At 38.3% G+C, this 23,125-nt stretch overlaps 1 protein-coding gene across 8 annotated transcripts in view; it reads left to right on the top strand.

The window, feature by feature from the left end:
* Positions 1–23,125, top strand: part of CSNK1G3 (casein kinase 1 gamma 3) — a 112,983-nt gene that overhangs the window by 58,110 nt on the left and 31,748 nt on the right. For all 8 annotated transcript variants that reach the window (XM_079788311.1, XM_079788310.1, XM_079788313.1 and 5 more), the window contains exons 5-6: positions 13,365–13,513; positions 15,059–15,293. In XM_079788311.1, coding sequence (XP_079644437.1) covers positions 13,365–13,513; positions 15,059–15,293 — 384 coding nt within the window. The remainder of the gene's footprint in view (positions 1–13,364; positions 13,514–15,058; positions 15,294–23,125) is intronic.

Here is a 23,125-nt window from a genome sequence, read left to right as displayed (position 1 = left end):
AATTGTTCAGCTTTATTGCAGTGTGATTATGAGGGTCTGGCCCTTTGTATTACTTAGCTTTCTATGGGATTGGAATATTGTTTTATACCACTATCACTTTCTATGATAGCAAAAATTTAATGTATTGACTAGTCTTGTCACATCCACCCAACATTTATTGAGTAAACTGAAGATCTAGATTTGGGAGTCATCAGCACATAGGTGGTTTTCAAGCCAAGGGAATGGATGAGATCTCCTAGGGGAAATACAGAGAATGATGAGAGAATGATACGGCAGAACTATGCTGACTACTGCATTGGATAGGAATGAATTTGACTGTCAGTAACAAAAATCACGCAACAGTAGCTTAAATAAGTGAGGGGGTGTTATGTGAGAAAAAATAAACAAGGAGTTCTGAAGTGGACAATGTAAGGTTGAGATAGCTACTCAGAAGTAAGGAATCAGGCACTCTCTACCTTCCTGCTCCTATTTTTAGTATGTGGCTTTCATCTTTATGATCCTGGATAGTTTGTACCAGGAAGGAGGGAGGAAAGGATGAAATTACTATCTATATCAGGGTTGGGAAACCTTTTTCCTCTCAAGGTCCATTTGGATATTTATAACATCATTCACTTAATATAATCCACTTGAAACAAATTATGTTGCTATGAAAAAAGACCCTAGATTTATTGAATTTCGAGACCCACCTGCAGTTGCCTTGGCAGAACAAATGATTTTGTTGGTGTTATACAGCCCTCTGGCCGTATGTTCCCCACCCCTGATCTATATAAAGATTGCTTCCAATTCTTTATCTCCTGTCTCCATTCTTAAAATCTAGTTATACGTGTATATTCCTACTGGAATCAGAATTCTAATATACCTAGAATTATGCTCCTTACCTTCTTTTCTACTTACTTTTCTAATGATTTTTTTTCTCTCTTCCCAAAAGACCTGTTTTCTTCTCTGGATTTTCTTGTCCCATTGGTGGCACACACATTAAAGCTGAAAATGTCAGTCACCTTTGATTTAGGTCTCTTGGGATAGTCAGAAAATTCTGTCAGTTCTGTCTCTTCTCTCAGTCTCCTTGTCAGTTTTCTTTGAATTGGGTCTCCTGTTGTGCATCTCACCTCCTTCTTACCTTCTATTCCTCCTAGAGGGTTATTATTTAGCATGAAGTCCAAATTTCTCTTTCTACTGACTCACTTTTTAGTCACCCTTAACTTACTATTCCTTGAATAGACCTTATTATTTTCATGTCTGTATTCTTTTTTCTGGAATGTCTTCTTTCTTTTTCAGTGAATTCCTTCTTTTTTCAGGCCCAGCTAAATGTCACCTCTTTTGCAGTGCATTTTCTTAACATCTGTTTGTTCTCTCCCAAAACACTTTTTCTTGGACCTGAAATTTTTGTTAATGTATCTTTTTTTTCTTTTACCATATCATAGTATATTATTATTTGCTTATGTCTATTTCTACCACTAAAATTTGAACTCTTTGAGGGCAGTGAAATATTCATCTTTTTATTCTTGAAACTGAGAATGATCAATAAAGTAGGTCCTTGGTAAATGCTTGAAGTGATAAATTCTTAAATGAGAATAATAGACAGTTTTATTAGATATAAAGTTGTGATGCAGAATCTCTAAAATTTCCTTTTTAAGTTCTGTGATTATATGTTTAAAGTTTGATATTTTAATATTTTACAAAATTATTATTAAATTTTGAGTTTTTTATTTCTGACAAAGAAACAGTCATATGATTTCAAAATTTTTAAATTAATTTTATTTTATCTAGTGATTAGGTAAATTTAATTTCTCATTTTAGAGATCTAGAAATAGAAGGAAAAATCAGTAATATTTTTTAAGTTAATGGAAATGATAAAGCAAGGAGATATGCAAATGCTTATTTAATGAACTGAATTATACAACTCAGTCATCTAAAAATAAATTACTTTTCAGAGTAGGATTGGTTTTAATGATTAGGTTTAATTTATTTTTTATATACTTTGAAAAAGTTTAGTTGAATTGTTGATACTTTATGAAAATGCTTGGAACATATTTTGAAATTTATAGGGAATTTTCTTTTGAGAACCTGTGATTCTGAGTAATGATTTTTTATGTTAAATGATTTCTTTGACATCAGATGATTTTAAATAGCTGATACTGGGGGAACTTTGCAATTAAATTATTTTATGAAATTTCTTTATCAAGCTGTTATCTTTATCACAGAAAGTAAAATAACTTTTTTTCTGTCATAAATTATTACTTATCAAAGTAGGTAAAATAATCTTTTCTGTCATAAATTACTGTTCATGGCAAATCGCTAACTATAGAAATGACATTAAACATACGGTTTGAAACCATTCATTTTTTATATCATTGTTTCTCAAACAAGTGGCTTGATTTTTTTATGTTTCCTGAGCTATGATGTTCTAAACAATATGCAATTTGATAATAGCAGCAGTGGCTGTTTCTAAAATTATACTTCTGAATAGTATTGCCTTCTAAGAGCTGTTAAAAGGGCTTATCTTCTTTATACTGACGCCTCTGCCTTCTCAGTTTGTGCCTTGTTAAAAGTCAGGATTTATGTGTTTCCTGTGTGTTTTGCTCTGGTTTATAGATACATTTTCACATTTTTTCAATATTATTTAGCTCTGTCTGCTAGCTAAATGAGTGTTAGTAATTCCATAATGGATGGAAATTTTATCATACTATTCACTGTTGATAAACATTGTGTGTAATAGTATTAGCCTTTTAAACATGAGTGTACACATACAGTAATATCTAAAATTCCTTCCACTGAATTGCCAGATTAGATTTTTCTCTGATCATGTCTTAAATTTAAGAAATTCTGTTATTTTTATATAGAAGTATCTGTTTGAGAAAACTGAGAGAAAATATTGTAAAAACCTGGAAGGTTTAAGTGAATAAACTAATTAGAATATTACCTACAGTATTTTGGTATCAACAAAAATAATGAAGATACTATGTGAGTAGGTGGTTAGTGAAGACTTAATCTCAGCCTAGATAACAAACAGTTTATGTAAATCAGTAGATTCTCAGAGTTCTCTTTTCTATCTTAGATTAATGGCTTTTAGAAGACATCTGAAGTATATATAATAATTCTAATTCTTTATAGAGGACTCTTCTGTATGAGAATTTCTGTAAGTTATGCATTGCTAAACTTTTACTGATTTACTAGAGGCCTGGTGCATGAATTCGTGCACAAGTGGGGTCCCTCTGGGTGGCCTGCAGGGATCGGGCTCCTGCTTATCCCGGCCCTACTGTGCCTGCAGCGGGCTTGCGCCTAATCAGTCCCCAATCGGGAGAGGCTCATGCTGCTGCAGCAGCGCTCACCAGCCATGAGCCCTGTGTCTGGCGCCCTCCCAAGGGGAGTGGCCTGCGGGATCAGGCTGAAACTGGCTCTCCAACATCCCCTGAGGGGTCCCAGATTGCGAGAGGGTACAGGTCAGGCTGAGGGACCCCACCGGTGCACGATCAGGCCGTGGAGGAACCGCAGGAGGGCTCTAGGGCATGTCCGGCCCATCTCGTTCAGTCCCGATGGGCCAGACTCCAGCAGCAAGCTAACCTACTGGTCGGAGCATCTGCCCCCTGGTGGTCAGTGCACGTCATAGTAACTGGTCGACCTGTTGACTTTCTGCTCCCTGGTGGTCAGTGCATGTCATAGCGAGCAATTGAGCAGCCATAGCATATCATTAGCATATTACACTTTGGTTGTTGGGTTGTTCTACCAATTGGTTGTTCAGTCTATTTGCATATTACTCTTTTATTATATAGGACTAGAGGCCCAGCGCGTGATTGAAATCGCGCGAGGAGGCACCCCGCCTCCTGCTGTGCAAGGAGGCACCCCATGGGGGGCTGGGACCCGCGCCTGACTCGCATTGTCCCCTGAGCCACCTGCCTGTGTCTGCTCTGGGGCCACTCAAGCCGCCATGCGGGCTCGGGCTGGCCCCCCGTCTCTGTCTCCGTCTCCGCTCCGGGCCTCACCTGCGCGCGCAACCTCCTCCTGTCTGGTCATGACCCATTACGGCGTCCTGGCCTAATTTGCGTATTACCTCTTTATATGTGTGTGTGTGTGTGTGTGTGTGTGTGTACACACACACACACACACACACACACACACACACACACTAGAGGCCTGGTGCACGAAATTCGTGCATGGGGGGTGTGTGTCCCTCAGCCCAGCCTGCACCCTCTCCAATCTGGGACCCCTCAAGGGATGTCCGACTGCCCGTTTAGGCCCGATCCCATTGGGCCTAAACGGGCAGTCGGACATCCCTCTCACAATCCAGGACTGCTGGCTCCCAATTGCTTGCCTGCCTGCCTTCCTGATTGCCCCAACCGCTTCTGCCTGCCAGCCTGATCACCCCCTAACCACTCCCCTGCCAGCCTGATTGATGCCTAACTGCTCCCCTGCCAGCCTTATTGCCCCTAACTGCCCTCCCCTGCAGGCCTGGTCACCCCTAACTGCCCTCCCCTGCAGACCTGGTCACCCCTAACTGCCCTCCACTGCAGGCCTAGGTCCCCCCCCAACTGCTCTCCCCTGCAGGCCTGGTCCCCCCTAACTGCTCTCCCCTGCAGGCCTGGGTCTCCCCCAACTGCCCTTCCCTGCAGGCTTGATCGCCTTCAACTGCCCTCCCTTGCAGGCCTGGTCCCTCCCAACTTCCCTCCCCTGCTGGCCTGATTGCCCTCCCCTGCAGGCCTGATCCCTGCCAACTGCCCTCCCCTGCTGGCCATCATGTGGTGGCCATCTTGTGTCTTCATGGGCACAGTCATCTTTGACCACATGGGGGCATCCATCTTGGGTGTTGGAGTGATGGTCAATTTGCATATTACTCTTTTATTAGACAGGATAGATATGTGAATATAGGTGTGCATTGGTACTAGAAGATGGAAGTGTACAAAGTTCTTTTGTTATAGTTTATGGAGAATGTGCACATTTAGGAATGCTATGAATTCTTGAAATATGTTTGGTTTGTATGGTATAGGTATTAGGATTGTTGTATATTATAGGGAAATTATAGTATTTTTAGAGATTAATTAATCACATAAGAATCTTAAAAAAGAAACCATACTTTTTGAATAGGATATGACTAAATGGAGATAAAATATTTAATTTTCTAAAATACAGCATCATTTTTGTTATTTCCTATTTAATATTAAAAAGAAAGAAAGCAAAAAGCCATGTAAAACAACATGTTGATTTTATATTTCATGTTTTATTTTAGACTTAAATATAAAGTAGCACATTGTTAGAAGAAAAAGTTTATAATCTTAAAGCTTGGGGTAAATATGATACAATCCATTTTTTTTCTTAATTATTTAGGCCCAAAGATGATAATAACTGAATAATGAATAATATATCATATTCACATGATATTCATTGAATATTTAATATAATAAAGAATACTTGTGATGTTATTTTTTAATGTTCTTTAAAATTTAGAATAATTTCTAATGTATAAGTAGAATTATCACAAGAACTATTGCTTCTTTTTTACAGTTGGGGTGGCTTTATTCCTTTTATTTGAGGTTAAGTGGTAGAGTTTTACTACTAATTGTGGGTGCTGTGGTATTGGGACATGGAAAGGGATTCCTACATTAATGGAGTAACTTTTACCAAGTCTGGAACTCATGGCACCTGTTTGTTCATATCAGAGCTTAAAATTTTTGGGTCTCAGGGTCCTTTTATACCCCTAAAACTTTTTGAGGATCCCAGAGAACTTTTTCTTTTATGGGTTATAGCTGTTGATAGTTACCATTTGAAAAATTAAAATAGAAATATAAAAATATTGCCACATTAATTCATTTAAAAATAACAATATTTTAAAATCACAACTGACTATATATTCCAAATAAGAAAAAGTGAGAAAAGTGGCCTTGTTTTACATATTTTGGACATCTCTTTTAATATCTGGCTTAATAGAAAACAGCCAAGTTCTCATATCTTCTTCATTCATTCAGTCCATTGTCAAATTATGTCATATAGCCTCTGGAAAACTGACTGTTTAAAAGGTAAATAACATCTGAGTGTTATTATAAAAGTAATTTGATGTCAGTGACCTCCTGAAACGGTCTCATGGACCATCTACACCTGTCCCCAAGTATTTCCAGACCATATGTTGAGAACTGCTGAGCTAGGAGTATAAGCATTTATGCTAAAGGTTAAGAATGCCTTAAAGTAAAACTGCTTTGGAAAAGAACATAGCCTATGTGATAATTCTATACTTAGTATTTGTAATCAGATTTTAAGTTTTCTTAACCAGATCTGTAAATTTTAAATTTTCTAACAAGAATATTAATTTTTTTGTTGTTCTTTCTCCAACATGAGTACTACTGAACCTGAAAATGGAAAGAAACATCCTGATATTATTTCTTTTAATGATATGCTTAACTCTCACCTACTTATAACGAACTGACGTATTTCAATGCCTGGCTCATAGTACTAAGTACTCTTTAAGAGTATTAGACCTCCTTATGTTGTTTTGTGACATAAATTAATGTTATTTGACACTTAAATGGAATGCTGAAATATAAAATGAAATATTTAGTAAAATTAATTTGGGTAGAGTATGTGTAAGATTGTATTTTCAAATAATATGTGATTTTTGTATTCGTGCCCATTGTTGAGCTTTACTTGGGAAAAATAAAATACACTTGTCTTGAAAAGTGGAGATGCTAATAAGCATCCCTGAAAAATACTGATGTTGGAAATTATCAGAACTTTGATGAATTCACAATGGGTGGCTTTTTATAGTAGTTTCAAAAAATAATTTTAGAATAATAGGAATTGGGTGGAGTAAAAGTTTATAGTTGAAATTTCACTAGATATAAGAACAAATACAAAAGCTTGCTTTTGCCCATGAGTTGGATTGCATCCATGCAATTCAGTAGCCAAATACTTTGATCAAGAGACAGCTAGTAACTTAAGACCTTCATTACTCTTCCTGCTAAGCCTTCTTTCTGAGCCTTTCTCTTCTCCGTTACCCTCTTTTCCCTTACCTCTCCCACTTCCAAAAACACTTCCTTGTGGTCTTGACTACCATATTTATATTGCTGTGATTGTTTTGTTTTGTTTTTGATTAGCATACTCCCTAGCCCGTTTGTTAGAAAACACAGACCTGCCTTTGGAAATGAAATCTAGTTTGTTCTTTACAGAGCTTGCTTTGTATTCGTGATTTTAAAAAAATATATAACTCTTGATTTTATATTTCAATGACATAAAATTTGTGTTGAAATACATTATCAATAGTTATCTATAAAGTTTTTATATTCATTGACTCACAAAACAGGATGTATCTCAAGGAGTCATTCAGAGCTAGGTCATCTTTTTTTCACCAATGATTTGTACTGAGTCATATTTTAAGGCAAAATTACATTGCATAATAAAGCTGAGGTATTTTCATTCATATTGGAGACTCAATGTTTAAATTTACTCACAGAAATATAATGCTACTTATGGGACTTAGTCATTTTGGATAATGTAGAGATACATAATTCTGAGACACTTTGAGGTACATAATTTTGAGACACTTTGAAACCATTAAAGAAAGAAAATTTTGGAGAAAATTGAAATAGCTCATTTTTGTCCCTTTGCTGACCTTTTTCATGGTGTTATTTTAGAAACCCAAAGGTATGGTATGCATATCACTTGTTTGAATGAATATGTTAGGTACACATTCTCCTCCCAACAGTGAGCTGGCTTACTTGAAGTGAAGCAGAGCAGACTTACTTATGCATACCTTCCCTTGGCTATGAGAAATTCTGTGGGAATAATTATGAATTTGGGTCATGCTTCAGAGATAGTTTGAAAAGAGGAGACTTGAAGGTTGGGTAAAAACAAAAGTTTGACAACTTGGATGGCAGAACTAGGGTAGAAATTTTTTGAAATGCAACCTTAGAAGTGTTCAAACCAAGTGAGGCAGAGTAAATGTGGGCCTTAGTGTGGATCTATTTATTCCTTCTATTAGGGAGTTATGGTGGGAAGGGAGAGGAAGCTAGACTTACATTATAGTCTGAATAGTATACTTTGCTTCATTCCTAAGAACTCCAAAATGAAGTTAATAGTTAAGAATAGAGGCAAGGCTATATATAACTTTGAATATTAGGGAGGAGAGTATTTGAGAAATACTAGCTCAGTTACAGTTAATGTGTGGATTAAGTAAATATGGTCTAAATCTTCTTCTAATTCAAGTTTTTTTTTGTGGTCCCAAAAGAATTTTTAAAATGTGCATTTTATTCCTGATTGTAAAGGTAGCGTGTGTTTTTCAGAACAATTTAGAAAAGTTTAAGAAATATAAAAGAGAAAGTAGAAATCACTTGTGCTTCCAAAATGGGTATGACATATTTTGCCTAATTAGTCCAGGGTTGGTGGATGTTTAGGTAGTTCCCTGTTGTTGTTTTTTACTGTTACAAGCAGTGCAGCTTCGACATCACTGTATGCATACTTTTGCTTACTTTAAAAAGGGAAAGGCAAATTCCTCCAAAAATGTACCAGTTCATATTTTCATCAACAAGGTTTTAACTCACAACTTTGTAAACCTTGATTAATAAATTAACTTTTAAATTATTAATATCCTTTTGATACTATACCAAAACTTCACAGGTGATTGTTTTTCTTGTTTTTATTTTTAATCACCTGAGAATGTTTTCTCATTGGCTTTTATTTTTTAAAAATATGTTTTTTATTGATTTCAGAGAGAGAAAGGAAGAGGGAGAGAGAGATAGAAACATCAATGATGAATTTCATCAATCTGCTGCCTCCTGTATGCCCCCTGGCAATTGAGCCTGCAACCCAGGCTTGTGCCCTGATGGGGAATCAAATCATGACCTCCTGGTTCATGGGTTCACCCTCAATCACTGAGCCACATCAGCTGGGCTTCCGTTGATTTTTAATACAGAGTGGAAGGGAGGAAGGAGAGGGGGAGATAGGGAAGAAGAGAGAGAGAGAGAAAGAGGGAGATGAGAGAGACACATGGATTGGTTGCCTCCCACATGCGCCCTACAGCGGGCGTGGAGCATGCAACCAAGGCACATGCTCTAGCCTGGGAATCAAACCCATGACCCTTCTGTCCTCAGGCTGATGTTCTAACCACTGAACAAAATGGTTAGTGCAGGGGATTGATTCTTAAAGGTCAGTTGCAATGTAGAGTTAGAAACCATATTAAAAAAAACTTTTTCTGTTCTCTCTTGCAATAATATCCATCATACTTTTAATAGATCAATTACTTGTGCATGATTTTGTAAATATATGCATTGGTGATCTGGAAAATACTGGTTCATTAAGTTATTTCAAATAATGATACATTTCATTACCAAATTTAAATTGTAATAGTATCATCACAAGTTTTATCAGAAACTTGTGATACTATTTAAGTATTGCAGAAGCTTTCAGGTTCATCTTGGCAGATATAAATTTTGCAAAATTCTAAATTTTACTTGAAAACATGAACTCTATTGTTGTTATCAAATAGGAACAAGTATTTTAAGTTTTCTTAAATCAACAGACTGTTCATTTTTGAAATGCCTTTTATTTCTTTTTGCTTCATTGCATTGTTGAATAGAAGAGGTAAAAGTGGACAGACATCCTTTTCTTGTTCCTAGTCTTTCACCTTCAGGTCTGATGCTAGCTGGGAGTTTTTATGGATGCCTTTACCAGGTTGAGGACCTTCTATTCCAAATCTGCTGAGAGCTATGTCAGATGCTTTTTCAGCATCTATTAATGTGAACTAATACTTTTTCACATTTAATCTGTCATTATGGTGAGTGACATTGATGGCTTTCTAAATAATAACCTAAACTTGCTTTCCTGGGTTAAATCATCCTTGATCATGGCATCTTGTTCACACATAATCTGTTATGTCTAACCCAGTCCCGAAAAGATATAGTGGATGCTCAAAAAGCATTTGTTGAATTGATTAAGACAAATTTCTTAAGTGGTTTTCCATTTTTAGAAACCTTTGAAAACATTTGAAAAAGTCAGTCTTTTAATAAACCAAAATATGTTGCTACCTTATTCAGTGATCATTACACAACAACTTTAACTACTAGAAATATAGATGGTGACTCAGAAGGAAGTAGAAAAGCCTTTGACAGTCCTTCCATTGAAGAACTTCAGACCTGTTTATTTTTATATTCTATATATAGTTCCAACAAGCTTGATGATCTGGTTTCCTTTTACCCAGATCAGAAGCAACAAACTAAAGGGTGGAAATGAGTTATTAGAAATTGCTAAAATTAAAAAATTCCCATGGTATAGAGAGGAAAATGTCTCTGTAGAAATAATTTTAAAAGCTTAGTAGCTGAGGGCTGTTCATAAGTCTTAATTGCCACTCTCGGCTCTTAATGTATGTAGCTTTGTAAAAGCAGTAGTTTAGAGTTGGAATAAACTTTAGTGAGCCTCTCATCCACTTTCATACATGTGAGGGGTAGGTGACACACATATGATAAGAGTGGCTTTGGTAAGAGTGATTCATACATACTACGACATACTACAGTAGTGATTCCCAGTGGCAGTTCTGTGTGTGTGAGAGATAGATGAGAGAGAGAGAGAGAGAGAGAGAGAGAGAGAGAGAGAGAGAGATAGATAGATATGGGGGTGCTGACATATACACATGGGCATGTATGGGAATCTCTTTCTGGGAGGAGGCCATGTATGCAATTTGAACTTGTCCCCTTCCCTTCATGCCCGCCCTGATTATATTATCTTACCTCCTTATCTTCAGATGTTCTGCTACCTCACTCAGATTCACATTTGAGAAACACTGGTCTTATCCAAACTAGTAATCTATACTAATAAAAGGGTAATATACTAATTAGACTGGGAGACCTTCCGGGAGACTTTCCGGACGTCCTTCCGGACAAAGCCATGGTGTGGGGCCAAGGCAGAGGCGGTTAGGAGTGATCAGACCAGGAGGGGATGGCAGTTGGGGGTGATCAGGCCGGTGGGGGGGGGGGCAGTTGGGGGCGAGCAGGCCGGCAAGGGGGGCCAGTTGGGGTGAGCAGGCCAGCAGGGGCAGCAGTTGGGGGTGAGCAGGCCAGCAGGCAGAGTGGTTAGGGGCAATCAGGCAGGCAGGCAGGTGAGCAGTTAGGAGCCAGTGGTCCCGGATTGCAAGAGGGATGTCTGACTGCCGGGATTGGGCCTGAACTGGCAGTCGGACATCCCCTGAGGGGTCCCAGATTGGAGAGGGTGTAGGCCGGGCTGAGAGACACCCCCCCACCCCCGTGCACAAATTTTATGCACCGGGCCACTAGTCCTATATAATAAAAGGCTAATATGCAAATAGACCGAATGGCAGAACAACTGAACAACCAGTCGCTATGACGTATGCTGACCACCAGGGGCGCATGCGGTACATGGCGGGTGTCAACAGTAGGTGGCAGAGCATGGAACATGGAGGGTGTCGGCTGCGGCGGGATGGTGGAGCAGGTGAGTGGGGTGCCAGACCAAGGCAGGGTGCTGGTCGCTGTCATTGGGGTGAGCCTCTGGTGGTTACTGAAAATTCTTTGCTCCCGCGTGCCGCAGTCCCGCCGCAGTCCCACCGGGTGCTCGCACCTGCTGTTGGCACCGGCCCCGCTCGCACCAGCTGCCGGTGCCCGGTGGTGGCAGGAGTGGGGCTGCAGGCAGACAGGACCGGGGGCCGCGGTGGGAGGGGCCGGGTGGGGGTGTGGAGGATGGGCTGAGACCCGTCCCTGTGCACACCGCAGCCCCAGAGCCCACAGTTCCTTTCAAGGTGCACGAATTTGTGCATTGGGCTCCTAATACTATAGATAAGCCAATGCAAGCCTCCTTGAGAGGTTAAATGGTTAATATTGGGATAAACCAGTGATGGTGAACCTATGACACGCGTGTCAGCACTGACACGCGTAGCCATTTCTGATGACACGCGGCCGCATGCCAAGGATGAAACATTTGCTGCTCTTGAGGATGAAACATTTGCGATTAGAGTCTTGGAGTTAGTTTTTTCCTCAAAGTGACACACTACCCAAGTTATGCTCAGTTTTTTGGCGAAGTTTGACACACCAAGCTCAAAAGTTTGCCCATCACTGGGATAAACTATGAAACTCGTAGTCCTGGCTTCTATTTGAATGTTTTCTGTTATGCCCCTGCAATAAATATTCACAATGATAGAGGAAACAGAGAATAAAGTTGTGTTTCCCAAGCTCTTTACTTAAAAAAAAATGGGAAGGATTTATTCAAAAGATTTTTTCCCTTCTAAAAATCCTACACCACTTGTAAGTAAAACTGAGACATTTAAGATGGGAGAAGTTCATTTTCTCATGATGAATAGATAAATGCAGTGTTAAGATAAATTGATCATCTATTTATATTTGTTACTTGGGAGTCTTATAGTTCTAAAAATACAGATGATTTCTGTGCATTTAGACTTTAAATTTGGAGTTTGATTAGTTTGTATTGTTGAATAATGAATTATTCAGTAACTGGTGGCAAGATCTTTCTATCTGCCAATTTCCAAGGGTCAGGAGTCCAGGCATGGCTTAGCTGGGTCCTCTTTTGAGGGTGTTGCCTGGCTGAAATCAAGATGTAAACCCAGATTGCAATCTTACCTGAGGCTCAGTCCTCTTTCCTAGCTCACTGGCTATTATTTAGTTCTTCGTGGCTGTGGGACCAAGTCCTTCAGTTTCTAGAGCCTTCCCATCATTTCCTGGCATATGATTTTCTCCAAAACATGGTAGTTTGCTTCTTTAAGGTCAACAGGAAAGCTTTTCTGTGCTTTGAATCTGAAGGTCTCTGACTTCTAGACCCTTTTTTTAAGGGACTTAGCTGATTAGGTTAGGCCCACCAGAATACTTTTGATTAATTTAAAGTCCACTGATAGGGGTATTAATTATATCACCTTTGCCATATAACATAACCTGATCACAAGTGAAATCTGGGGATTTTGCCCACACTTAGAGGGAGGAGATTGTGCAGGGTGTATACATCAGAGGATGGGACTCTTGGAGGCTGATCTTAGCATTATGCCTACCACAGTGTTATGAAAGAGAACAGTGACTCTTTTGTTCAGTGAAAATCAAATCTTTCCTAGGTGCCAAGCATTTCTCTAGGTCATGGAAATATAAGACTAAAATGCCCAGTTCCTGTCTTTGATGAGGTGGTAGAGACCAACAATGAAGCACTGTTTGTAATGTAGTTCAATCATGCAGCTGCTGTGGAAGTGTAACCAGGCTACACTCTAGTAGGAGAAGGTTGGGTCAGGAAAAGTTTATTGTATCCATGGGAAATGTAAAACTCCTGCTGTAGTTCTTGAAACTACAAAATTAATTTTTTAATTGAATTTTCTAGGAAGAAAAGTTTGATATTGAAGACGAGGAAATTATTAAAATCCTTTCTTCTTCTCCCCCCCTCAGATGGTATACCTCAAGTTTACTATTTTGGCCCTTGTGGTAAATACAACGCTATGGTGCTGGAACTGCTGGGACCTAGTTTGGAAGATTTGTTTGATTTGTGTGATAGAACATTTTCTCTTAAAACAGTTCTCATGATAGCTATCCAGCTGGTAAGTAAAGCAGGGTGCTTTGAAGTCATTTGAACAATTGTGTGGTTCTTTAGTCACAAATTTATATTAAAAGTTTCAAGTTTTGCTACACTATCTTGCAGAGCATTCAACTTAATACAAATGTTTCTGCTTTCATATTGTCTTTTTAGGATGCATTTAACTTAAAATAACTGAATCAGGTGTAGTATTTTATTTTTATGAAATAATTAATATTTTATTGCTTTAAGATCAGAATACTCAGTTTGAGAATTAAGTTGTTTCTAGCACTTTTCATTTAGAAGATGAATACTTAGAAAAGAAAACCCTCAAAAACATGGATTATAAATCTCTGTAATAAATTCTGATGGCTGAAAAAAAGAGGTAACAAACTAATGAGAAGTTTTCTAAATTATTTAAATTTTAGTGAACCTATGGGAAAACAAATTTAGAGGATGATTTTAAGGCAATTTTGAAATAAATGTTAATAGAAGTGTGCTGCAGAAGTCTTAAAGTTGTTTTTTTCTATTGACTCATTAATTCCACTTCTATAAATTTGTCCTATGGAAGTATTCAGCTGTACTTAAAGGTTTTTGTACAAGGATATTTATAATAAAGTGGAAACAACCAAAATGTACAGAAATAACAGGATTAGTTGAATAGGTTGTTAATAGCCATATAATAGTAAAGTATGCATTTAAAATAATACATACTTTTAATGCAAAGTGTGTATTAAAAGAAAGTTTCATGAACTGGAAAATGCTCATAATATGTCATTAACTAAAAGTATAGGCTATAGAGTATTATATATTATATGATCCAAAATTTGTTAACCAACTAGAATGGCTTGAGTTTACAGTATATTTATATTGCATTGTCAGTCATGATTACCACTAAATGATGCAATTTTATTTTATTTGTAATGTTCTATTTTATGACAGTTTGTACACTGAACATTATTTGAGAATATGTAAAACAATAAAAATGTACTGTATCATTATTAGAGTATATGTGAAAATTTTAAAGTTTTAAGATCTTTTAAAATGTTTCATACCTAAGGAAAATGTAAAAAAAACAAGTTACAAAAGAAGATTTACTAAAGGGTACTCTGTTAATTGTTTTTATTTAACAGTTCAGACTTTTTAAGTTTTTAAAATATAATTGTAAAAGTTGCTTGATTATTTAACTGATGAGGGAGAATAAACTGCAACTTTGTGAATATGTCTTTATATTTTTGAGTTCAAGATTTAGTATTGGTAAAGCTTTTCGATTTTATGATATAGCATTATCTTAAAATGTTGATTAAATCAGGCTTACTGATTTGAAAGGAATTCATAAAATTCAAACATGTTCATTTATAAGTGACATTAATAGTAAAAGCAAAGAATTTTAATTATAATCAGATATATATTTGAGAAACTATAGATTGATAAGTTACTTTTAAAGGGTTGAAACAATTTCTGATTTTTTAATGTTTTTATTATGAAAGTTGTCTTTCCTCTATCATGCTTTTTTATGCTAGTCAAAGCTTAAAATAAAGTTTATCTTCCTTCTCTTTTTAAAATCAAGATTTCTCGTATGGAATATGTTCATTCAAAGAACTTGATATACAGAGATGTAAAACCTGAGAACTTCTTAATAGGACGACCAGGAAATAAAACCCAGCAAGTTATTCATATTATAGATTTTGGTTTGGCGAAGGAATATATTGATCCAGAGACAAAGAAACACATACCATACAGAGAGCACAAGAGCCTTACAGGAACAGCTAGATATATGAGCATAAATACACATTTAGGAAAAGGTATGTGTACCTTTTGTTTAAATTCAGTAACTATGATAACGGTGTGAGTTTTAATATTTGTTATTATGGTTCAGTTTTTGCAAGTTACAACTGCTTTTATTATAATTTTTATTTATCACATCTAGCTAGAGTTTACTTTTATTTATATTTAATAAAACATTTTTTTATTTATTTTACTTTATTTTAAAAAATACATTTTTGTTTATTTCATAGAGGAAGGAGAGGGAGAGAGAGATAGAAACATCAATGATGAGATAGAATCATTGATCCGCTGCCTCTGCACACCCCACCCTGGGGATCGAGTCCACAACCGGGGCTTGTGCCCCAACCTGGAATTGAACTGTGACCTCCTGGTTTATAGGTCGACGCTCAATCACTGAGCCACACTGGTCAGGCTTAATAAAACATTTTTAAAATTAGTTGTTCTAGAATAAATGAATAACAGATATCCTTGCATTCACTATATCTTTTTTTAAAATATAATTTGAAATGTTCAACTTTGATATAGTGAGGGTGATGCATTTGATTATTTCTGTTAAAAGGATATGAGAGAATACTTAATACTATTGTGCAAATATTTTTAATTGAGAATATAGCACTTTGATACAGTTAGCCAGGAAATAACAAATGCCTAATATGTTTAATGCTAAGAGGACATACCTTAACGGTCCTGTTTACTTTTACTATGTACTAGCTATACGACTTTGGTTTCCTTATTTGTAAAAAGAATAAAATAATATCAACCTCACAGGATTTCTTACAGCTTTTATTTTTTTCCTAGTCCAGGACTACACATTATCATTTATTTGTCATATTTCTTTAGTTTCTTTTCATCTGGAGCAGTTCCTCCCCTCTCTTTATGGTTCATGACCTTAATATTTTGGTGAAGTATAGACTGTTTTGTAGAATGCTCTCCATTTGCGTCAGTCTGATATTTCCTCATGATTATATTTTGGTATGCATTCTCAGCACAAATATCATAGAAGTGATATGTTCTCACTGCAAAATGTCAAGAGGTGCATGATGTCATTTGGTTCCAAGTATCTTGATCATTTGTTTAGGGTAGTGTCTGCTAATTTTCTCCACTTAACAGTTTCTTATTTTCGCTTTGTTATTAAAAAGTGTTTTGTAAGTAGATCTTTGAGATTTGGTAAACATGTTGTTCCTCATCACGTTTTTATCCACTATATTTAACATCCATTGATGATTTTCTAACTCCATCAATTATGTAGTTAGTTGGTATTCTCATGTAAGCAAAAGCTTTCTCTTCCCCCTTTTATTGACTTCTATCAGTATGGACTCATGGAATCGAACCAGCGAGCTCTTGGTGCTTGGGTCGAAGTTCAACCCCTGAGCCACACTGGCTGGGCGAGGTTCTTTTTATAATATATTCTTTCCCATTGAATTACTTTTGTGACTTTTAAAAAACATTCAGTTCTAAGTTGTATTTACAATAGATTATTGTTATGGTTGGTTTTCATATCAGAGGAAGCCAAACTTAAATTTCTGCTTTTAGATTCTATCTTCTTAAGGGAGAATAGACAGGAACATACATTATCCATCATCACTGCTCAAATGTACCTACAAAGTATGACCATAATTTGTACAGGACCTTCTAAGTAATCTAATCCAACTTCCAACTCCTAGTTTAGCCCAAGTCTAACTGTTCTCCCCAGACTTACAAGCTGTATACTGCATGTCTCTGCTTCAGCTCATTCAGAACTAAATAGCACTTGGCATCTTCCCTGACAGCTGGCCTGATAGTGGGCTCATGGTATTTTTCTTTGCAGATGTCTGAAAATACCTGAAAAATGTAAATTTGCCCTTCTTTAAGAAAAGTAAGTTTCAAACACCTAAAATTATAAAGCACAAGTTGGGTTTAGGTAGTGCTTGTGGGGAGTGCCTTTCAGTAGCACACTTTCTCAATAGATTTAAAATATGATTGGATAGATATTCAACTTTTAAGATTGTGTCTTTTATTAAAACCCGGCACGCCTATATTTAGTTGTGAGAAATTTCCATTTCATGGTAGTTATTAATAAACTGTTTTATAACAACCAACAGAGGTTCATCACCATTTTATTGTGAGACATAAACTCACAACTTCCCTATGGCCCAGTGTTAGTTTTTTTAAAGATGATTTTTTAAATTGATTTTGAGAGAGAGAGAGAGGTGGAGAGAGAGAGGAAGAGAAGAGGGGGAGGAAGAGAGAGAAAGAAAGAGAAACATTGATCTGAGAGCAAAAATATCGGTCCGCTGCCTCCTGCATGCCCCCAACTGGGGATGGAACCTGCAACCCGGACATGTGCCCTGACTGGGAATTGAACAGGGGACCTCTTGATGCATGGGTTGACCAACTGAGCCACACTGGCCAGGCCAGGGTCATAATTTTTGTATGATTACTATTTTATATAGTGATACGTCAGTTGGAGAGTGCTAGGATGTATACCTTTATCTAAGTAAGTTTAGAGAAAATGCATTTAAATAGTATTTTTTAAGATAGACATTTTTTTTTTAGAGCAGTTTTAGATTCACAGAAATTAGGTGGAAGGTACAGAGATTTTTCTTCGACCCTATGTCCCCAAACATGCATTAGCTACATTCCCTACCAGAGGGGAACAATTGTTATAATTGATATGCTAGTACATACATTGATACATCATTGTCACCTAGAGTTCATAGTTTACTTTAGGGTTTATTCTTGGTGTTGTATATTCTGTGGTTTTGGACAAATTTATAATAACATGTATCACTATTGTAGTATCATACAGAGTATTTTCATTTCCCTAAGCATCTTCTATGCTCTACTTAATCCTCTCTCCCTCCAATGCCTGGTAACCACTGGTCTTTTTACTGTTTCCATAGTTTTTCCTTTTCCAGATGCCATATAGTTGGAATTACACAGTATGTAGCCTTTTCAGACTGGTATAGTTCACGTAGTAATAAGCATTTAAGACTCCATGTTTTTTCATGGCTCCATAGCTCATTTCTTTTTAGTGCTGAATAATATTCTATTGTCTAGAAGTACTAGAGATTATTTATACACCTACTGATGGACATCATCATTGCTTCCAAGTTTTGGCAATTAGGACTAACACTGCTATAAACATTCATGTATGTATTTCTGTGTGGGCATAAGTTTTCAACTCTTTTGGGTAAATACCAAGGATCTTAATGCTGGATTGTATGGTCAGAGTATATTTAGTTTTGTAAGAAACCCTCAAACTGTCTTCCAAAGTGGGTGTACCATTTTGCAATCCCACCAACCATGAATGAGAGCTCCTGTTCCACATTCTTGGCAGCATTAGCTGTTGTCAATGTTGTAGATACCATTCTAAGAGATGGAAATTTGCACTTTTTGATTACATGATCTGAGATTTTCATATACTTATTTGTCAACTGTATATATCTTCTTTTTTGAGGTGTCTGTTAAGGTCTTGGCCCAGTCGTAATCAGGTTATTTTCTTATTTTTGAATTTTAAGAGTTCTTCATATATTGTGGATAACAGTCCTTTATGAGATGTGTCTTCTGCAGATATTTTCTCCCAGTCTGTGGCTTATCTTTTCATTCTTTTGATGGTGTCTTTGCAGAGCTGAAGTTATTAATTTTAATGAAGTCTAGCTCATCATTATTTCTTTCATGGATTATACTTATGTTGTTATATCTAAAAAATCATTGCCAAAACCAAGGCCACCTTTCTTGTGTTATTTTCTAGAAATTTTATAATTTTGTGTTTAACACTTAGGTATGTGATCCATTTTGGTTAATTTTTTGAAGGGAGTGAGGTAAGTGTCAAAATGCACACTTCTGTTCTTTGAAAGAAGCCCTATTTACTAGGAAATCTTTGACTACCCTAAGATCACAAAGATTTTTCTTCAAGAAATTCTCTAGTTTTGTGGGTTTTTAAAATTTTTATTTTAGAGAGAGGAAGGGAGAGGGATAGAAAGATAGAAACATCGATGAGGGAGAAAGTATTTGGAAAATTTATATCTGAAAATGACATATCCAGAATATACAAACAATTCTTACAACTTTAGAATAAGACAATGAATAGAACTTAAAAAATGCATTAAATATTTGAACAGACACTTAACAAAAAGATATGTGAATGACCAGTAACACATGAAATGATGTTCAAAAATATTAGTTACCAGTGGAATTCAAATTTAATCACAGTGATCTCATGCTTCATGGCCACCAGCATGGCTAAAATTTAAAAGATTGGCTATACTACTAGTAAAGGTTGAACAAGCTCTGGAGCAACTGGAACTTTCCTACATCACTGGTGGAAATATAAAATGGCACAACCCCTTTGGAGAAGAGTGTACAAGTTCATTATAACATTAAACCTATACTTTACATATGACACAGTAATCCACTCCTAGATATTTACCCAAGAGAAATGAAAGCATATGTCACACAAAGACTTGTATAAGAATGTTCATAACAGTTTTATTCACAATGGCCTCAAACTGGAAGTTACACAAAGGTCCTTTAATAGATGGTACTTAGGTGTCTGTGTTGTTAAAGTTTATCAAACTGTACCCCTATAATGTATGTATTTTATTATATGTTAAATAATTAAATACTTCAATGAAAGAAGTTTCCTTTTTAGAGCTTATCAAGTCTGACTCTACTTTAGAATTATCTGCTAAACTTTTAAAATGTAAATTATAGCTGGTTTGGTTCAGTGAATAGAGCGTCGGCCTGTGGACTGAAGGGTCCCTGGCTCGATTCCGGTCAAGGGCACATGCCTGGCGTGTGGGCTTGATTCGCAGTAGGGGGTGTGCAGGAGGCAGCTGATCAATGATTCTCTCTCATCATTGATGTTCCTAACTCTCCCTTCCTCTCTGAAATTAATTAAAAAATATATATGTGAAATGTACATTCTTCTACTCCATGTTGTACCCAAAGAATCAATCTCTGGCATTAGGCCTGCTTACTTAAGGCTTTTAAAAGATTCAGGGGTTGATTCCGATTTTCAGCAAGACTTCAGGATTTTTTGGCATGACTTTTTATTCTTAATACTTCCAGTACCTAATAAAATATAATTTTAGTAATAAAAGGCATTACTGATTTTTTTCATGTTACTCACACCCCACATTCATTAATGGCTTTACAAAGAACTTTAAATCTATTTTACTTATTTTGAAAGTTTGCTGTTTTCAATAGCATATGCTTATCTACATTATAAAAGGCCAGGGGCTGTCACGACCTAAATGACCAGATGGTCGACCGGTCACCAGGAAGTGCATGGAGCACCTCTTGGTCCCTCCCCCATGGCCCACAGGCTCCTATCACAGCAAAGCTGGCAGCCTGCAGGCGCAGGTGGTGGACGAGGCAAGGCGGGCGCGGCGAGGTCATTAGCCTCCGGCTCGGGGCCGGGCCAGAAGCCTAATGACCTAGTTGCTGCTGCGGCAGCTGCAGATCAGGCCCGGAGAGAGGCCCGGAGAGAGAGGCTGAGCCTGATACACAGCTGCTGTGGAGGCTGCAGATCAGGCCTGGAGAGAAAGGCAGGGGGCTGCGGATCAGGCCCTGAAATAGGCCTGAAGACACTGACTGGCATAGAAACCGACCAATCAGAACCAAATCTGGGTGAACTGCGAGAAGCCAATGGCTGCCTAGGAGGCGGAGCTTTTGACGCTGACTGGCATAGAAACCAAGCAATCAGAACCTAATCTGGGTGAACTGTGAAGGCAGAACCTAAGGTGGGGGCTGAGGAGGGGTTTTAAGGGCAACAGCTGTTGGGTGTAAGGTGTAAGGTGTAAGAAAGCGGTTCAATTTTTGAATGACTGGTTTGGCAGTATAGTGCATATGGCTGGCTATCAGTCCAGATATAGGGATTATATATTTTTGTCTGCCAAGAGCATCTCCTCCTGATGAAAAAGGCCTTTCCCCCCCATTTAAGCAATCCTCTCCTATATAATCTACATATACTACTAAAAAGGTAATATGCTAATTAGACTGGGTAGACTGGCCATCTTCCGGACATCTGACTTCCTTCCGGACAAAGCCATGGTGGTGGGGGCTGAGGCAGAGACTGTTAGGGGCGATCAGGCTGGCAGAGGAGGGCAGTTTGGGGCCAGATCAGGCCTGCAGGGGAGGGCAGTTGGGGGCAACCACGCTGGCAGAGGAGGGTCATTGGGGGTGAGATCAGGCTGGCAGGGGAGGGCAGTTGGGGGCAAGATCAGGCCTGCAGGGGAGGGCAGTTGGGGGCAAGATCAGGCCTGCAGGGGAGGGCAGTTGGGGGCGAGATCAGGCCTGCAGGGGAGGGCAGTTGGGCGCGAGATCAGGCCTGCAGTGGAGGGCAGTTGGGGGTGAGATCAGGCCAGCAGGGAAGGGCAGTTGGGGGTGAGATCAGGTCAGCTGGGGAGGGCAGTTGGGGGCAAGATCAGGCCAGCAGGGGATGGCAGTTGGGGGCGAAAAGGCCGGCAGGGGAGGTCAGTTGCAGGCGACCAGGCTGGCAGGGGAGGGGCATTGTGGGCAAACTGGCTGGCAGGGGCGGGCAGTTGGGGGTGAGATCAGGCCTGCAGGGAAGGGCAGTTGGGGGTGACCAGGCTGGCAGGGGAGGGGCGTTGGGGGTGAACTGGCCGTCAGGGGAGGGCAGTTGGGGGTGAGATCAGGCCTGCAGGGGAGGGCAGTTGGGGGCGAGATCAGGCCTACAGGGGAGGGCAGTTGGGGGCAACAAGGCCTGCAGGGGAGGGCAGTTGGGGGTGAACTGGCCAGCAGGGGAGGGCAGTTGGGGATGAGATCAGGCCTGCAGGGGAGGGCAGTTGGGGGTGATCAGGCAGGCAGGCAGAGGCAGTTGGGGCGATTAGGCAGGCAGGCAGAGAAGTTAGGAGCAATCAGGCAGGCTGGCAGAGGGGTTAGAGGTGATCAGGCAGGCAGGCAGGTGATCGAGTAGGAGCCAGCGGTCCCAGATTGCAAGAGGGATGTCCGATGTCCACAGGGATTGGGCCTAAATTTGCAGTCGGACATCCCCCAAGGGGTCCCCGATTGGAGAGGGTGCAGGCTGGGCTGAGGGGACCTTCCCATGCACGAATTTCATGCACCAGGCCTCTAGTATTGTTATAATACAAAATAGAAGAAAAATTTTCCATTATACCACATTTTTTAGTATATGAAATGAGAAATTGAAATGTCCTGTCTCGTTCTCCAGTCTCATACCCCTGATTACTAATAATTTGATGCATATATTTTTTAGGTATTTTCCTGTACTTATAGAAAAGGGACATATATCTGGTAGTATATATTTCCAAATATCCATTTATGTTTTTAAATAGTTTGTGTTGAGTGCTCTGTGGCAGCCATTATACTAGATCTGAGAATAATGAGCCAAATAGATAGACATCTGGCCTCCTGGGACTTCCTATTTGGTGGGAGCATAGATATTGATTAAAAAATAACACAAACATATATTTTAAAACTGTAGCTCATGTTACAGGAGACAATTATAGAATGTTATGAAATTATATAGCAAAAATTAAAACCTTTTCTGAAGCTTTAATGCTTGTTTGCCTTTTCAAAAAAGCATTTAGTATTGCTTAGATAGTATGATTATTCATTTGTATAGAACATCTTGCACGTGAACATCCTTTTATTATTAAAGTATTATTTTTTCCTTTTATTGTTAGTCAGCATTTTTTATATTATTTTAAGCATTTAACTTCAGTGATAAAGAAAATTGAAAAAAAATGCACTAAGCAAATATTTGTAAATACCTCCCTTAGTCTGTGATTGTCACTCAGTTGTGTGCTATACAACAGTTTACTACTAAAACAATAATAGCAATTTGAAAATGACAATTGTTTTTAGCAGTACATTTTTGGAG

The sequence above is a fragment of the Cnephaeus nilssonii genome (genome assembly GCF_951640355.1).
Source record: "Cnephaeus nilssonii genome assembly, chromosome: 2".
In the NCBI taxonomy this organism is placed as follows: domain Eukaryota; kingdom Metazoa; phylum Chordata; class Mammalia; order Chiroptera; family Vespertilionidae; genus Cnephaeus; species Cnephaeus nilssonii.
Note: the sequence above shows the minus strand (reverse complement) of the source record. Positions and strands in the feature narration are given on the sequence as shown.